Below are 14812 nucleotides of genomic sequence, written 5' to 3'. Positions count from 1 at the left end.
CGTCCGTGAATACGAGGCGGCCCACCGGGAGGCCCGCGTCCGCCGCGTCAAGCTCGAAATTGTCGAGCTTGACGCCGACGACGCGTGAAGCTCATCGACGACAGCGTTGGCGCCCTCTGCCGCCGAACCGCTGCGCCACCACCGGCATCGCCGCGCGCGTAGGTCAATATAGTGGCCGCATTTTGCTTTAGCTAACTAGCGCCCGCCGGTGTACCAGTAACGTAGCTTTAATTTTATGAACAATGTATGTTTTGATGCTCAATCGGGGCATCAAATTGATGTCGAACTATGATCATCGCCTAATTTACCCGCGCCATTTCAAATTCCGCTTTTCAGTTCCATTTTTACGGTTTCTAATCTGCGCCAGTGCCAAATTCGAACGAACTCTCGTTTTTGGAAGACTGAAAACCACTTTTTCGGTTTGCACTTTTTCGGGCTCTCTTAGATATGCTCTAAGGGAGGCGGCTGTTGGTGTCCTCCTCGGTAGGGGCTCCAGAAATCAGGGCGGCGGGGCCCTGGGATGGTTGGCAAGGTCGACTCTCCGTTGGGGTGGCACTCGGTGGATGTTGGCTGCTGTCCTCAGCTGCGTTGGCGGCGACTCGGCGGCAAGTGTTGGTCGAACGCGTCGACCTCTCCAGCGTTGTGCGTCAGATCTGACGGGTGATTTCCTCTGTCAGATTTGTGGCCCGCCTGGCTGCCGAAGCTTGACTAGGTGGGTTATGGTGAGTCATGCGGCAGGAGAAATTCATGGCCAGTGGTGATGATGGTGGTGACGCCCGCGGGCATCACTCCCTCATTGGAGGCGCCATCGAGGATCCCCTCCCTCCTACCATTCCCCTCTAGGCCGGGTGAAAACCCAATTCCTCTCGGAATGGGCGGCGTCTATGCCTCCGGCGTCTGATCATGCAACAAGGCGATCAGCGGAACGTGATTGAAAAATATCAATCATTGTCGCAGAGTATTACTGAAAGGGTAGACTAGAGACTAGAAGGAGGGTTGAATAGGAGCTTCACAAGTTTTTACCCTTTTCAATTTTTATAGCCGAAGCGGGAAAATAAAGGTGATTTCTTGAAGTAAATGAGGAACCTATATGAGATGCAAACAAGGAAATGGAAGCGGTACAACCGGGAGCAAGTGGAGGCGAGCCGCGATATATTCTCCGCAGTTCCTTCCACAAGAGAAAGTACGTCTACGCTGAGTAGGGGTGCCACCACAAAGGTGTTAACCGCTACAAAGGTATCACCTTATTCCTTGTGAGCACACCACAAAGACGTTCACACCTTATTAACTAAGCAAGGTCGGTCAAGACGGCTAACCTTCAAACAAGGTTGAGACACACTCGACAAAGGACGGAGAGTCCCAACAACATCACGAACTAGTCACAAAAGGATCTAAGCTTTAGATGCTCCCAACAAGAAGGACCCCAGAAAGGAGATCTGGGGTTTCCAACTCCACAAAGAAAAGTATGGGGATCACGAAATTTGGTGGGTATATAGGTAGATCTTGTCCTCCTCCATCGTTTCCCAAAGTTTGGGGTGTTTGATTTGTTAGAGATGGAGATACACGCGATTGGAGCTCAAGACTTATGGAGGAGAGAGAGTGTTCTTCGGTCTCAGATCTAGATTGAGGAGGAAGAAGTTCTTTGTCTTGGTCTTAGATCTAGATTGAGGAGGAAGAAGGATCCCCCTTTTATAGCATGTACAACACTTGTAGCCGTTGCAGCATCGAGGGGTGTGGGGATGATCCGGGTTTATTAACCTCGAAAGATCCCCCCCCCCCCCAGATGATCTGGTCTTGGCGACGATGAAGGTTCTGGCGAATGATACGGCCACCCCCATATACTGGGGAATTTCCGGGGGCCGGATAGAGTGAGATTCCGCTTGGCATCTGGGAGCCATGGCTCTGGCATTCGGGCCGGATGAAACGAAGGGACGGGGGCCGAATGGAAATACCATCTGCTCAGGCATCTGGTAGCTGACCAACACCTGGTATCCGGGATGGATGAAACGAGCATCCAGGACCGGATGGAAATTTCATCCGCCCCGGCTTTTATCTGCACACGTGTCATCTTCTAAGACTTTCCTCGGGCTTCTGTGTGAGGGAGCTCGGATGATCCGGACAGCTGTAGGCCGCATCATCCGCCCCTTAAATGTTGTGTTCTACATAGATTCTCCTCATCTTTCTTCACATCTCCTCAACATGTTCTTATTCACCAATAATAGAGATCAAACATTAAGTTGAATAATCAGATAGAGGGAACCCTAGCAAAAACTGGATCATCATCCGTAGTGCTAAAATTGAATCCAAAACACTTAAGCACATACGCTAAAATTCATTCACATGTTGTTAACAAACACATAAAACCGTAGAGGTAAAGCATGGTCTTTCAATTACGAGCACACATAAAAATAGCAAGTCAACTATTGCTACTAGCAATACCTCACGTGGAGTAACTCAGCTAAGTTCAGTTTCATTGTTTCTTTTAAGGTAAACACTCCACGCCGTAGTCCGATACGAAACAAATCATCGGACCGATCTGTCGCCGTCAATTTCTATTCCATCGCACGGCCCATATATTGTTTTGCTTCTCACGAAAAAACCTTGGGCCCGTTAATCCCGCACCTTACGTTTCTGTTAGCTATCCCTAGATTCCTCTTCCGCCTGCATCTTGCTCCTCCCCAGTCGATATGCTGCTCGGTATGCTGCTCGTCACATCCGCTCCCCCCACCGAGCCACCGCTCCTCTCCCCACTGCGCGTCCAACTTACATCCTAGCCAAGACCTGCGTCTCCAGCTGGATCAAGTCCTGCGCCGACACGAATGCCGCTGCTGGGAATCATCGTCGGCGCATCCCTGATTTCCGGCGGCCGGCGCGGTTGGATCAGCGGTGCCCCGGAGGCTACTTCCGATGTTCCCTATCACCTTATCAATCAATAGCAAGTGACCTAGGACACAACCTGTCAGCGGGGAGGCTCACCAGCCATGGAGAGAGGCTGCTCTTCCTCGTTGCCTCGTTGGCCGATCTATATCTGCAGCGACGGCAAAATCCCGACGGTACAAACACAACGGCTGTCACCCGTACACTGTATTTATTTTTCTGCAACCTGCAGACTGCATTACCTTTATTCTTGTCGATCCGTGATGATACCCATGTGTATATGCTGAAAAGACAAACAAACTGTTTCAGACTAAGCTGGCTTGCACGTCGAAGGAAGAGGCGGCCACATGGTAGAGGCAAGCATACCCGATTCCAATTCCAATCTTATATGTTTCTAGGCTTCCACCAGTGGTGAGTTACATATGCTTCACAAATATGCAATATGTGCTTACTTGATTGGCATTACAGCCGTGCTTCCAAAGTTTGTATTCACGCTTCATATATTTCCTACATATGCTTCCTATGTAAGATGCACTGACCCTAGCTTCCTGAAGTTTGTATATTTGTTTCCAATTTGTAAGACATTTTAAACATTGCCACCAGGTACCTATTATTTCTCAATTGTCTTCCAAATGATGACTGTTATCACATCTAGGAATTCTCCTTTTTTACTGTGGATGGCACACACATGTTGCCTAGTACTTTTTTATTGCAACATTTATGCAAACTGAGACGTTCATGCCACCCAATGTGTTATTTGAAATTATACCTTTTTTCAGCGCACATTCTTTTTTCACCATGAAGGAGGCCCAATTTGATTGTGTCTACTATGTTGTTTGCAGCATTTTTTGTTTCAAAACATGGTAGCAGACTTCCATTCCAGATGTCGATTTATTCTGAAGCAGTCTATGTTGTGTTGTTGAATGCAACATATTTTTGTTACTATGGAAGTAGATTTCCAATGATTTGTAAGGGAAAAAACCTATTTAGCTTGAAACATATATGTAATCGTTGTTACAAATGAGTGTATTTTTTCTCTTGATGAAAATAAAATCCTATTGGTCTGAAATAATTATTTAGTCGATGGAAACAATCTTGTGCTATATTGGAAGCATACTGGTGGCTGTGAAACTAAATTTTCCTTGATGGAAACAATCTTATCTGTGGATCGCAAATAGTTACATTGTAAACATTTGTTTAGATCAAATTAAATTGTAATTGTACTGGAAGCAATCTTGCAGCAACGGGGACAAATTATGCTACTAAGGAAGCAAACTGTAATTAGTGTCCTCAAACTGTAAGGAAGCAAACCGTAATTTGTGTGCTTCATGGCTCTGGTCCTCTTGGTGGTTTGTGTGCTTCATGGCTCTCGTCCTCTTGGTTTCCATTGACGTAGTGTTAGGCCATCTCCCGATGCCGCTGGAGCTTCTAGATGACCTCGTTGATGTTGCACGGCCTGTGGCCCCGAGCTCGAGCAGGGGCCCTTCGGGCTGACAGGGGAGAGGAGCGGAGCACCAACAGCCGCATCAGCGCACGACGACGCCCGGTGTCAAGTGGTTCATGGTTCTCGTCCGCGAGCTTGTGGGTTTTGACCTCAGTGAATACGCCGAGTCCATGGACGCCACCTTCTCCGTCCTGGTCGTTGAGTGGTGTGATGCTGGCTGCTGCTGCCCGACGATCGTGCGATGCTTCCTGCCCATATCTTCTTTGCTTTGTTTATTATAAAAGGCGTAGCAACAGAAAATAACAGTGATTCTTATGTATCATTTCTATGCTTCCGACAATTAAGCAATGTGCTTCTGACAATCCGACTTTGCGTCACTTCACATACCATGGATTCTACTAGCCTCACATGTGCTTCCTACTACCAACTTGGTTGCTCCCAAAGCCAAAATTATATCACTATATCATCAAAGACTATAATGCTAACGATGAAATAATTGCATGCTTCTTACTAATGAAACTATGCTTCACAGAATTCCCATGGAACTCAATCTCATGGTCCAGTTTCCCTCTTCAAAGTAAGAAGCTATCGTGAGGATGAATAAATGCGGAAGAAAGGTTGGCGTGCATTACAGGAGAGGTCACTCGGAGATTTTTTTTCCAAAACAAGCATGCACGTGCATTACGGGAGCAGTTATTGGGATCAGCATTTACAAAGCAAGCATGCAATCAATTCCCCTGATCACGGAAAGAGCCACGCGGGCCTGGCTGGAAATCGTACGGTTAAGCTTCTTGACATCCTACGGCTAATCGCTGGTCCGATTGGAAACAAATATCGGGAGCCGATCCCTAGTGGTGCCCTTCTTTTAATGCCAGTTCCTAATCACAAAAAAAAAGTTCAGTTTCAGACATTTGTTTTCCTTGATTAAAAGAGAGCATCAGACACGCATGTTTTTATGGGCCTAGTTATATTCGTACAAAAAATACTTAATTGCTTTTTCCCTTTGACATGTCTTTTATTAACGGAAAATCCTATACATTGCCGAGCCGTGGGGCGGATTAACGCTTGTCCCCGTGCGGGAGCGAGCGGGCCGCGGCCCATCTAGGTTTGTTTTGCGTTTTTTGCGTTTTTTTCTTCTGTTCTTTTTCTGGTTTGGTTGGTTTTATGTCGGTTTAGTTTTTTTCTTTTCTCGGGTTTTGACTGTCTGTTTGGTTTTCGGCCGGTTTTTATAATTGCTCACTTAAAAAAATAAAAAATTTATTTGACATTTGTTCGAAATTATTTTTTGTTCGGAACTACCAGGACCGCTACTGCCCTCCTCGCCATGGGTGCACCCCAAGGGTCGGGTCTTACTCTCAGGGCTACTCTCATTGGGAGCACGTGGATGCAAAAGCACTCGAGTTGACCATACCATCATCCGTGACGTCACCTACACTGGGCCATTCTATTGCGTCCTCTAACAGGAGTCAACGGATATTACTACATAGGGTGTGAGTTCAATGCCTTCTCATCTGTCATTAGTTGAGTACCTCCTTGGGTGTCATGAGTCGAGTATCTCCTTGCACATGCTTTATCTAGTCATCCAACAGAAGTCGATGGAAATGGGCTGCGCTCACAAGCACATACTTCATCAAATCATCCAACAATTGATAATTATAAATCACCTTCATAGATGCATGACGTGAGTTCAGTACCTCCTGAGGTGTCATGACAATTTGAGTCTACGCACGGCAACAAGCACCCACTCATATACTAGGGGGCTACTCCCATCGGGAGGACTAGTCATGCACCCGGTACGGACAACTACAAAGCTTGTCAACTACATCAATTCCTTCTGCAGTAGCTATTCATGGCTTCTTACGGCCACATCTACTGCAACCTATGCACTATCGAGTACGGATTTGATATCTCCTCGACTACCCAGATCACATCCGCTCTAAGACCATATCTACATGTCGTGTCTAAGACGTAAAGATAAGTCCTTCAGATCTCATGTATTTGGCCCGACGATCGCCTCGGTGTTACCAGTTAAATTTTTGTTCCTACCACATGATGAAAAATTTCGACATACACGTTGGGTACCCCTCACATAAGTAGGAGCTCAATTAGGTAAGGCCTTTGCTACATGAGTCTGAGTTACACCTAACATATACTGGGTTCGAGTCCGGGGACTCGAGTGTGAGTATGTTGCGTTGTTTTTGCCAAGAGCAATTCATTGGTCCCCATCCATAAAATGTACCATGCACATTAATCGTCATCCCTGTGACTTTTAAGCAAACTATGCGTGAACATCATGTACTTCCAGGTTTGCAATATCAACTTATATGGTTATTAACTAGGAACGTACCATGATCTAAGACGCTGACGTGATGTACTTCCGGCTAGTGGCTTCACCTTATATGGTTATCTATTGAGATCACGGCGTACGTGACACAAGATGCGGACCTGATGTACTTCTGGGTACGTATCCGACTGTTGACTTCGACTAAGCTTATGACTTTTAAGTCCCTACATGAGTTTATGACTCCCCAAGCTGCTTTATCAAGTCCTCCAACAGGAGTTGGCAGGGAATGGGCTATGTCGTCAAGCACCTACTTTATCAAGTCCTCCGGTAGGAGTCGATAGGAAAAAGGGCCACACCCACATTCACATATATATTTCATCGAATCCTCCAACAGCAGTGAATAAGACAAGGAATGCGCCAAAAACTTGTGTCAGGTTCCTCCTCGAGTGCTACAACTTGAGTCGATGCACAGCTGCAAGCACCTGCCCATAGACCCGGGGGCTACTCCCATCAGGAGCGCTGGTCACGCACTTGGTAGAAAATAACTGTGCAACTTATCTAATGCTGCCGCAACATTGATTCAACTTCATACACCTCAATATATATGACGTCGAGTGTGGAATCTATAACTCCTCGATTGCCCAAATCACACCGTTGCGAAATTGAATCTGGATGCTGCCTCTACGCCGTAAATATAATCCCTTTGGATCACATCCATTGGCATGGCGCTCGCCTCTATGGCGGTCTACCAGTTAATTACCATGCCTATGGAAACATGAAAAATTCCGACGGAGGCATTGGATACCTTTAACATAAGAAGGAGCTCAATTCGGTTCGCAACGTAACCTCATATACTTTTCGACTCTGACAGGGGTTCATATTGAGTCTCTACGCAAGACTTCGACTCCCCTAGACACTCGAGGACTACTGATGTGGACATACCCAAATGTGTACCTCTCGTTATCATACCTGGTGCAGCTCAGACGCACATGAAGATTATGAACCCCAAGAAACCTTTTAAGTTACTATATAGTCGAAGCCATGTAACCTGGAATATCAATCAAGGAAAGGCCCAAGATAGGAAACTTCAACTTGTAACCTACCCGGACATGGTATCTAAGACCTAGCCTCTCATCTAAAGGCTAGGAGGGGCCTTCGAGGAGGACATCTAGAAAATCATTCACTGGATACACAAATCCTAGCTACACCAGATCTCACCATAGCCATCTCGGCGACCTTTGTAACCCCATAAATAATACAAACAGATAATCAACACATAGTGTTTCTCATCCAGAGCCCTGAATCTGGGTAAAACTCGCTTTGTTCCCTGTATGTTGTGTCTGTACGCTACAATCGAAAATAGGCTTCTTCCCGAAAACCCAAGTCTATCACGTATGTGCATTACCGTGGTACCCCAATACACCTAGTGGACCACTCTCAGTTAGGACGACCCACTTACTAAATGGGCATGTCAATTTAGCTTCTGACAGTTAAACCAAGCCATTCGGCTCGATCCCCGCGCTAAGTGCAGCCTAGTTAACAAGTTGAATGGTCAAACCAAGTCACTTGGTCCGGCCCAGAAAGTAATTGGGCCGCCCTGGTCACCTTTATTGGGTCGGCCTTCTTAAGGCATCGTAGGTTTTGTGTGGGCTTGTCATCTACCACGGATTTCCAACCATTTAATGACGCTATCGGCTAGTTAACGGCGCCTACCACGTGTCAGTTAGTATGACGTCAACAGTCAACGGCCTCCCAAAACTCTTTTGCCACTATTCGATTTTTCGTGCCTAAAGGTCCCTCAACTGCCACTGATCGAAAAATCCTTGGTAGATCCATAGGTGACGCAATATGCACCACAAAACCTGTTTCGTCGGCTTAGACTCGTTAACCACGGAAAAGATCCCTTAGCCGACAATTTTTTGCTATGGTAGATCAAAATATTTTTGTAGTGTTATCTAGTAAAGACACAAAAGGACAAACACAAGTTCCATACTTGCACTAACATATTACGAACTGACCGCTTTTACATGACATGGCTCCTAGCAGAGGATATACATATAATTAATATAATCATTAGAATAATTGGAAGCAATTCATAACCATAAGATTTTACCATAGTTGTTTTCCAAATTTAAATATATTAGTTTATTATATTAATTCTACTGCCCATTAAAGATTGAATGCTTCTAGATAAGGATATGGTTGTTCTAACATAGGAATGTTTTAATGGTAAATATATTAGTAGGTCCAAATAATGATGTAAATGTACTCGGTTTTGATAATTGGATAACAATTAATACTATCCATAAATAAATTCCGAATGCGAGTACCTACCAAAGATTTCTTGGACCGAGTCTACTCAAATAGCAACGGTTATTTATAATAAATTTTGATCCGTTTCCATTTACAATATGCTTTTCCTTCTATATAAGCTGAGTATGTATCCTCATATCTCACAGTAACATGTCGTTAGACAACAATACCCGTAGATCTCTAAGTTTTTGTAGTTCTTTGTGCTACCTACTTGTAGTAATAAGTTGCTTTCAAGTTTTCTGTGTTAGTATGCCGAGGAGGGAAAGAAGGTTGGGTGTCTCATATATCACTAATGACAAAGAGCGTGATGTCACCTTCTTTAAGAGGCGGTTTGGTTTGTTCAAAGGTGCCACCGACCTCTCCGTCGTCACTGGCGCTAGGGTTGCTGTCATCCTGGAGACGGATAGAGGAAAAATACACTCATTTGGTACGCCATCTGCTAAGCCCATTGTTGATGCTTTTTTGTCAGGAGCTCCACCAGCAGCTCCATTTCTCGATGAGGCAAAAGCTTCTAAGATTGCATTACTGCAATCTAAGGTGGCTCAGCTGGACATGAAGAGTGCGATGGAGGATAAGAGAAACAAACTATCCATCCAACGTATGAAGGAGATCCAAGATGAGAATCCAGGGATGGAGGCAAACCTTATCTTCTCAAAGGAAGAAGATCTCTGTCTAGAAGATCTTAACAAGCTCTTCAATGAACTATCAAGGGCCCATGAGGACATTACAAGCCGACTACCTCCATTGCATCATGGCCTCGATGCAAAAAATGGTGGCCTGAGCATGAAAAGGAACATGCTACCACCAAGAGGCCAATCACTGGATCACATGCACACTACTCCCCCGTCAGTGGCGCAGTTTTCATGGTCTCGCCACCTTTCGGATCATCAGTTGCCTTCGGTTCCACTAACGTCAGCATGCACACAAACTTTCGCACCAGTTCTTCCTATGGAGGTAACACAAGCTCATAATTCTAAACCACCAGCTTCGGAACCGCAGTATGCTTCCATACTGCATCCAATCCCTGATATGTTACATGAGTTGTTTACACCCCAAGACCTACATCTTCAAAATTATCCAAGTCAATGCAACACAGTGCAGCAACCAGAAAACTATGTTGGCCCTAAGTCAACCCCCCAGCACAATTTGGATTCCTACCCACAGTTAGCCAACTGCTGGTGTCAATGAAGTCTTTGGTAACACATTTGGGTACAACCCATGGGGCTATCCTATGGTAGATCCAGTATACAACAATGGATTCCCATGGATGGATTCTTCCTTGGGATATAATGGTGCCAATTTAGATCAATCTTCCATTGGAAATGGTGGATGGGGCTATGCACCGCCATAATCGTTTTCTAGTCGGCAAGATGCTGATATTCATGCAGTTTATGGAGGATTTTTTTAGATGTTTGTTACTTCTTCCATTCTAATGCTATGTCGACTGCTTGTTATATTTTCATTGGGTGAACCGTCCTCTTTTGAGGCAATAATAATGAATGTTCCATGTTTGAGGTCTTGGTCCATGAATGTTCTCTCATCTATATGACTTCTACATCTTTGCATCGCTGAGTATTTTCATTATAAAAAAGTTAAAAACATATTGATGAGATGTTTGCAAGGTGAGGATAAAAAATAGGATTATAGATTTGCAATAATGATGATAGCTCACTCTGGGCAAAACATTATTAAATAAATTGATGGCATGAGATGTGCTCCATCATTATAATTGTGAAAATGGAAAGTACAAATGTCCACTCAAGAGATGAACACTAATAACTTGCTTTGGTGACCAAGACTACCAAAAACAATAATAACCCACTACGAAATTCATCTGAGTATACCATTTCTTCTTAATATCTGTCAATGTGTCTTGTATTCAAACTAGAAAACTGGACATAACTTTGAAGGAATGAAGCCCATCTAAATGCCTTATTAATATATCGTTCATGCATCGTTACCAACATAGAAAAAGAACTCGCGATCTATATCTCCGTGAATATGCTGCAAACTATAATTTTTATATGTAAAATTAGCATTTCTTGGTTAAATTCAAGTCAAACTTTCAAAGATGTACCAACCATCCGATGGTACACAAATGAATTAATTCAATAAAATACACTACTTTTATGTAAGAACGCCTCAAATGTAGACTTGTAACATTTTAGCTTAACCTGGTTTTTTTGGCAACATTACAAGCTTTGGTCATTAGCTAAAATGAGAATTTTCATATTGGGAGAATTGTCATGTTGGAAAGATACGATCGATACATATTGCACATACATAAATCATTAACAACACATGCCCTCAGCTATGATCATAGTGTGTGCCTCACCTATCATATTATTCCTTTTTATAATATAACACGACATTTCCATATTAAGAAACAAATCTTGATGAACATGGAGTCAGGAACGAGTCGTGAGCATGGTTTTAATGATATGGATGCACATAGCCAAAGAAAAAAAAGAAGAAGCTAAAAAGAAAAGTCCAGTGATACAGTATTCCAGTTCTTGTAGTAGCATCACAAACACCCCCAAGAAAAACACCTAAAGTCCAAATTCTCCATAAGCAACGCCTCTAAGAAAGAAACAACACACAAGCATCATCATCGTCCGATCATATATCCTACATTTTCATACTGAAGATAGTCCCCGCTCTCATAACAATGCCGTCAACAGGGTCATTGCCAGGTACAACCAATTAAGGCTAGATCTTTAATTTTCACCTTTAAAGGTAGGACGTTGAACTTCACATGTGTTGTCGGCCCCACTTGCATACTACTACCATGAATCCTAAAACACCAAGCAAGTTCCTCATCACCACAAAGAATCGAACCACCATTACTAGTCCTCAGATATCGGCTTTCATGCCAGTCTCCACCCCCGACTTCACCTTGGAAGGAAAAATTCATGTTCCATGATGGAAATTGATGGCAGATCTTCGCGTTTCTCCCTCCTGAAACCAAACGGTCAAAAAAACATGGGTGCGCACGACAAAATCTCATCCGATCCAGCAATCTCCAGGCATGATTTGCCAAAGGGAGTTGGCTAGCGGAGCCTTCCGGAACTCGACACTCCAGCTAGATCAAGGAGGAAAGACATCAAGCAGGTATTCATCTTGCCTCGAGTGGAACTCTAAGATCACTGTCTTTATTCGGGACGAGCCCCCCTTAGAGTTCATCTTCGGCCGCCCAACCTACCATAAAAGGCCGGAAGATAAATGGCGGCATGTATACTAGATCTTCATCGCGGGAAGATCAGTGTGGCATCCCAAGTTACCCCACCCCAGATCCCATCGAGGTCGTCTACCTACGGAGAGGAGGTCGCCGCCGCCATGCCCGAGGCTACCACCCCTGCTCCCGTGGTGATGCGGGTAGAGCTGGTTTCGTTGCCATGCCGTGGAGCCAAGCCTCACAAGCCCGCCTCGCCGCCGCTGCCAGCCATCTATCATGACGCGCCTTTGCCACTGCTGGTGCACAACTAAAATAGGTAGAACAAGCGCCGCCGCCCCACCTGGTCGCGTCTAGTAGAGTCGTGAGGATGACGAACTCTGCATATAGAATATTAACCTCCTAGTAAGTAATATGCATGCATGGTACAGGATATGGGAATATGCGACCTTCCTGGAAATTATTACCTACAAGATAACCATGCGCGCTTCGCCGCCTACCATGCGTTGTTACATGGCGTGTCTAGTGCGACACATTTCTCGGTAGTATGATCAAGCTGTAAGGTGCTAATTGCGGTTTGTTTTCTCCAAACGGGCTGTTGTGAAATGGTGGGAAGCGCCATTTGCATTGCCTTCAAGGTCATTGTGCATGAAACATTGTTTTGGTCCAATCATCATCATGGTTTGTCGGTGCCCCGGCCAGGCGCGGGACATATGTGGCATGAGGTATCTCTGTTTTCGTGGTAACATATATTGCATCCAAGGGAAGACAATTTCCGCGAAATCAAGGACTATGAATCGCTCTACTTGTCGCACAAGTAGTCGACCTATCGCAACCTGTGACATGACTTGTCGCGCAACTAGTCAACCTACCGCAACCTGCGACATGACTAGTTTTGAAGTTGTAGATCGACTAGTCGATCACTAATCACAACTAGCTCTTGTATTTTAGTTGAGCTACTACTAGCGGGCTGGAACAAAAAGGCCTTCCCGGAAACCCTACCCATCTAGCAATAGATCCCTCCCCACCTCGCCGTCCCTCCACTTGTTGGCGCTCTTGATTCTTCTAGTTTCGCAAATTGGAAATTCTTGATGCAATCACACATTCACGGCTCTTCTACGGAACTTTGGCATATCATCAAGGAAAGCTTCGAGGTGTACAACCCCGACAACCTCATGCGGAGGTAGGTGGTGGATGATCAACTCAATGCCACCGCAATCCACATGATTGAATTGGCGGTACGCCCAAGGACGGTGCAGATATCTGCATATACAAGACCGCTGCCCAAGGAGGCTTGGGACAAGCTTGATGAGCTCTTCCTCGGCAATCAGAGCATTAAAAGCTCAAAGTTTGATGAAGTCATTATGCCGCGGTTGGATTCGTCATGGACGAGGGGGGGGGGTCGGCCGAAGAAATGTACCAACGCATCACCGCCCTTTCTGTGCAAATGAGGGACCTTGGAGCCTCCTGTGCGGATGACAAATGGGTGAAGGGAAAATTCTATAATGCCATATTGCCCTATTTAGAGCCAAAGTTGAATGCCATCCGGCAAAACAGTGACTACCCCAAGATGACATCCAGTGAAGTGCTTAGTGAAATTATTGCCATGGATATCTCCAAGAATAATGCCGATGTGCTTGTTGCTCTTCCCCACAATGCACACAAGAACAATCTTTTCTTGAAGTCCAAGGTGTCGGAAGAAAGTGAAAGTGATGAGGACCCAATGGATTGGGTGCCTGAAGACATCAAGTAAGGTACCAAGAGCACATGGTGCTTGTTGCCAAGCAATTTTTGGGCGGTAACAAGGTTAGAGGTGCCAAGTCAAGAGGGTGCTCCCCAAAATACTTACCAGGAGACAATGCAAGATACCCTCCTCACAATTCCTCAAGAAACATCTAATGTGGCCCAAGATCTGGGTAAAAGGCAAGGGCTTGCTATAATTGTGGTGACAAGAACCACTTCATCGCCGTTTTCCACTTTAAGAGAAGAGAAGATAATGGTGAAAGGCTTGTCGCAAGGAAAAATCCAAATCTCTCTCCAAGGGCTGAAAAAGTGTAGTTTAGTCTCCTGAAAAACTAGTTTCGAGCGAATTTGGAGGTCGCGCAGAACAAAACCCGTAAATCAAAACCGAAAAACTTAAATTCAAATTTCTTCACCGCAATACAAGTTCAACGATGAAATTCATAGTCATACATATATAATTTACATACCAACGGAAAAATAATTAACTTAATCTACTAGAACTCCGCCGCGCGACCTAAAGATAAACAGAACTCGGCCCCGGGTTACTTTCCGGGGCCTCTAGGTGCGGTGGAGGATGGGGTGGCGGAGGACGGCGGAGGAGGACGTGGCCTACTCGGTGTCGAGGTAGACGATCTCCTACTTCACAAGGCGGATGTGGGCCTCCCTCTGCGACTACGGATACCATCAAACATTTGTTCCCTGATTTTCTATAAAATTGTGACGTAACTGTGAATACTTGTTCCCTGATTTTCTATTTTTCAAAATAATAAAATAATTAAGATATGCATGCAGGGATCATGTCATGCCCAAATGTGACCTATCCTATGTGCGACAGCTTCATATTAGTTGTGGCGGCTGAAGAAATATATCTATCATCTTATTAGTATTATTGAATTCTTCTAGTTTTTTTTAATATTGCATGTATATAATTTTGATTAGTTATTATATGCCATATACCAACCGTATTCTTGTATCAGCA

At 44.7% G+C, this 14812-nt stretch overlaps 1 protein-coding gene across 1 annotated transcript; it reads left to right on the top strand.

Annotated features, from left to right (window-relative positions):
* The first annotated feature begins 9167 nt into the window (after nucleotides 1–9167).
* On the top strand, nucleotides 9168–13843 carry LOC124656324 (MADS-box protein AGL71-like). The gene is made up of 2 exons (XM_047195091.1): nucleotides 9168–9729; nucleotides 13617–13843. The coding sequence occupies exons 1-2, from the start codon at nucleotides 9168–9170 to the stop codon at nucleotides 13841–13843; spliced, it is 789 nt and encodes a 262-aa protein (XP_047051047.1).
* Nucleotides 13844–14812: the final 969 nt, after the last annotated feature.

This window comes from Lolium rigidum, chromosome 1 (assembly GCF_022539505.1).
Source record: "Lolium rigidum isolate FL_2022 chromosome 1, APGP_CSIRO_Lrig_0.1, whole genome shotgun sequence".
NCBI lineage: Eukaryota > Viridiplantae > Streptophyta > Magnoliopsida > Poales > Poaceae > Lolium > Lolium rigidum.
Note: the sequence above shows the minus strand (reverse complement) of the source record. Positions and strands in the feature narration are given on the sequence as shown.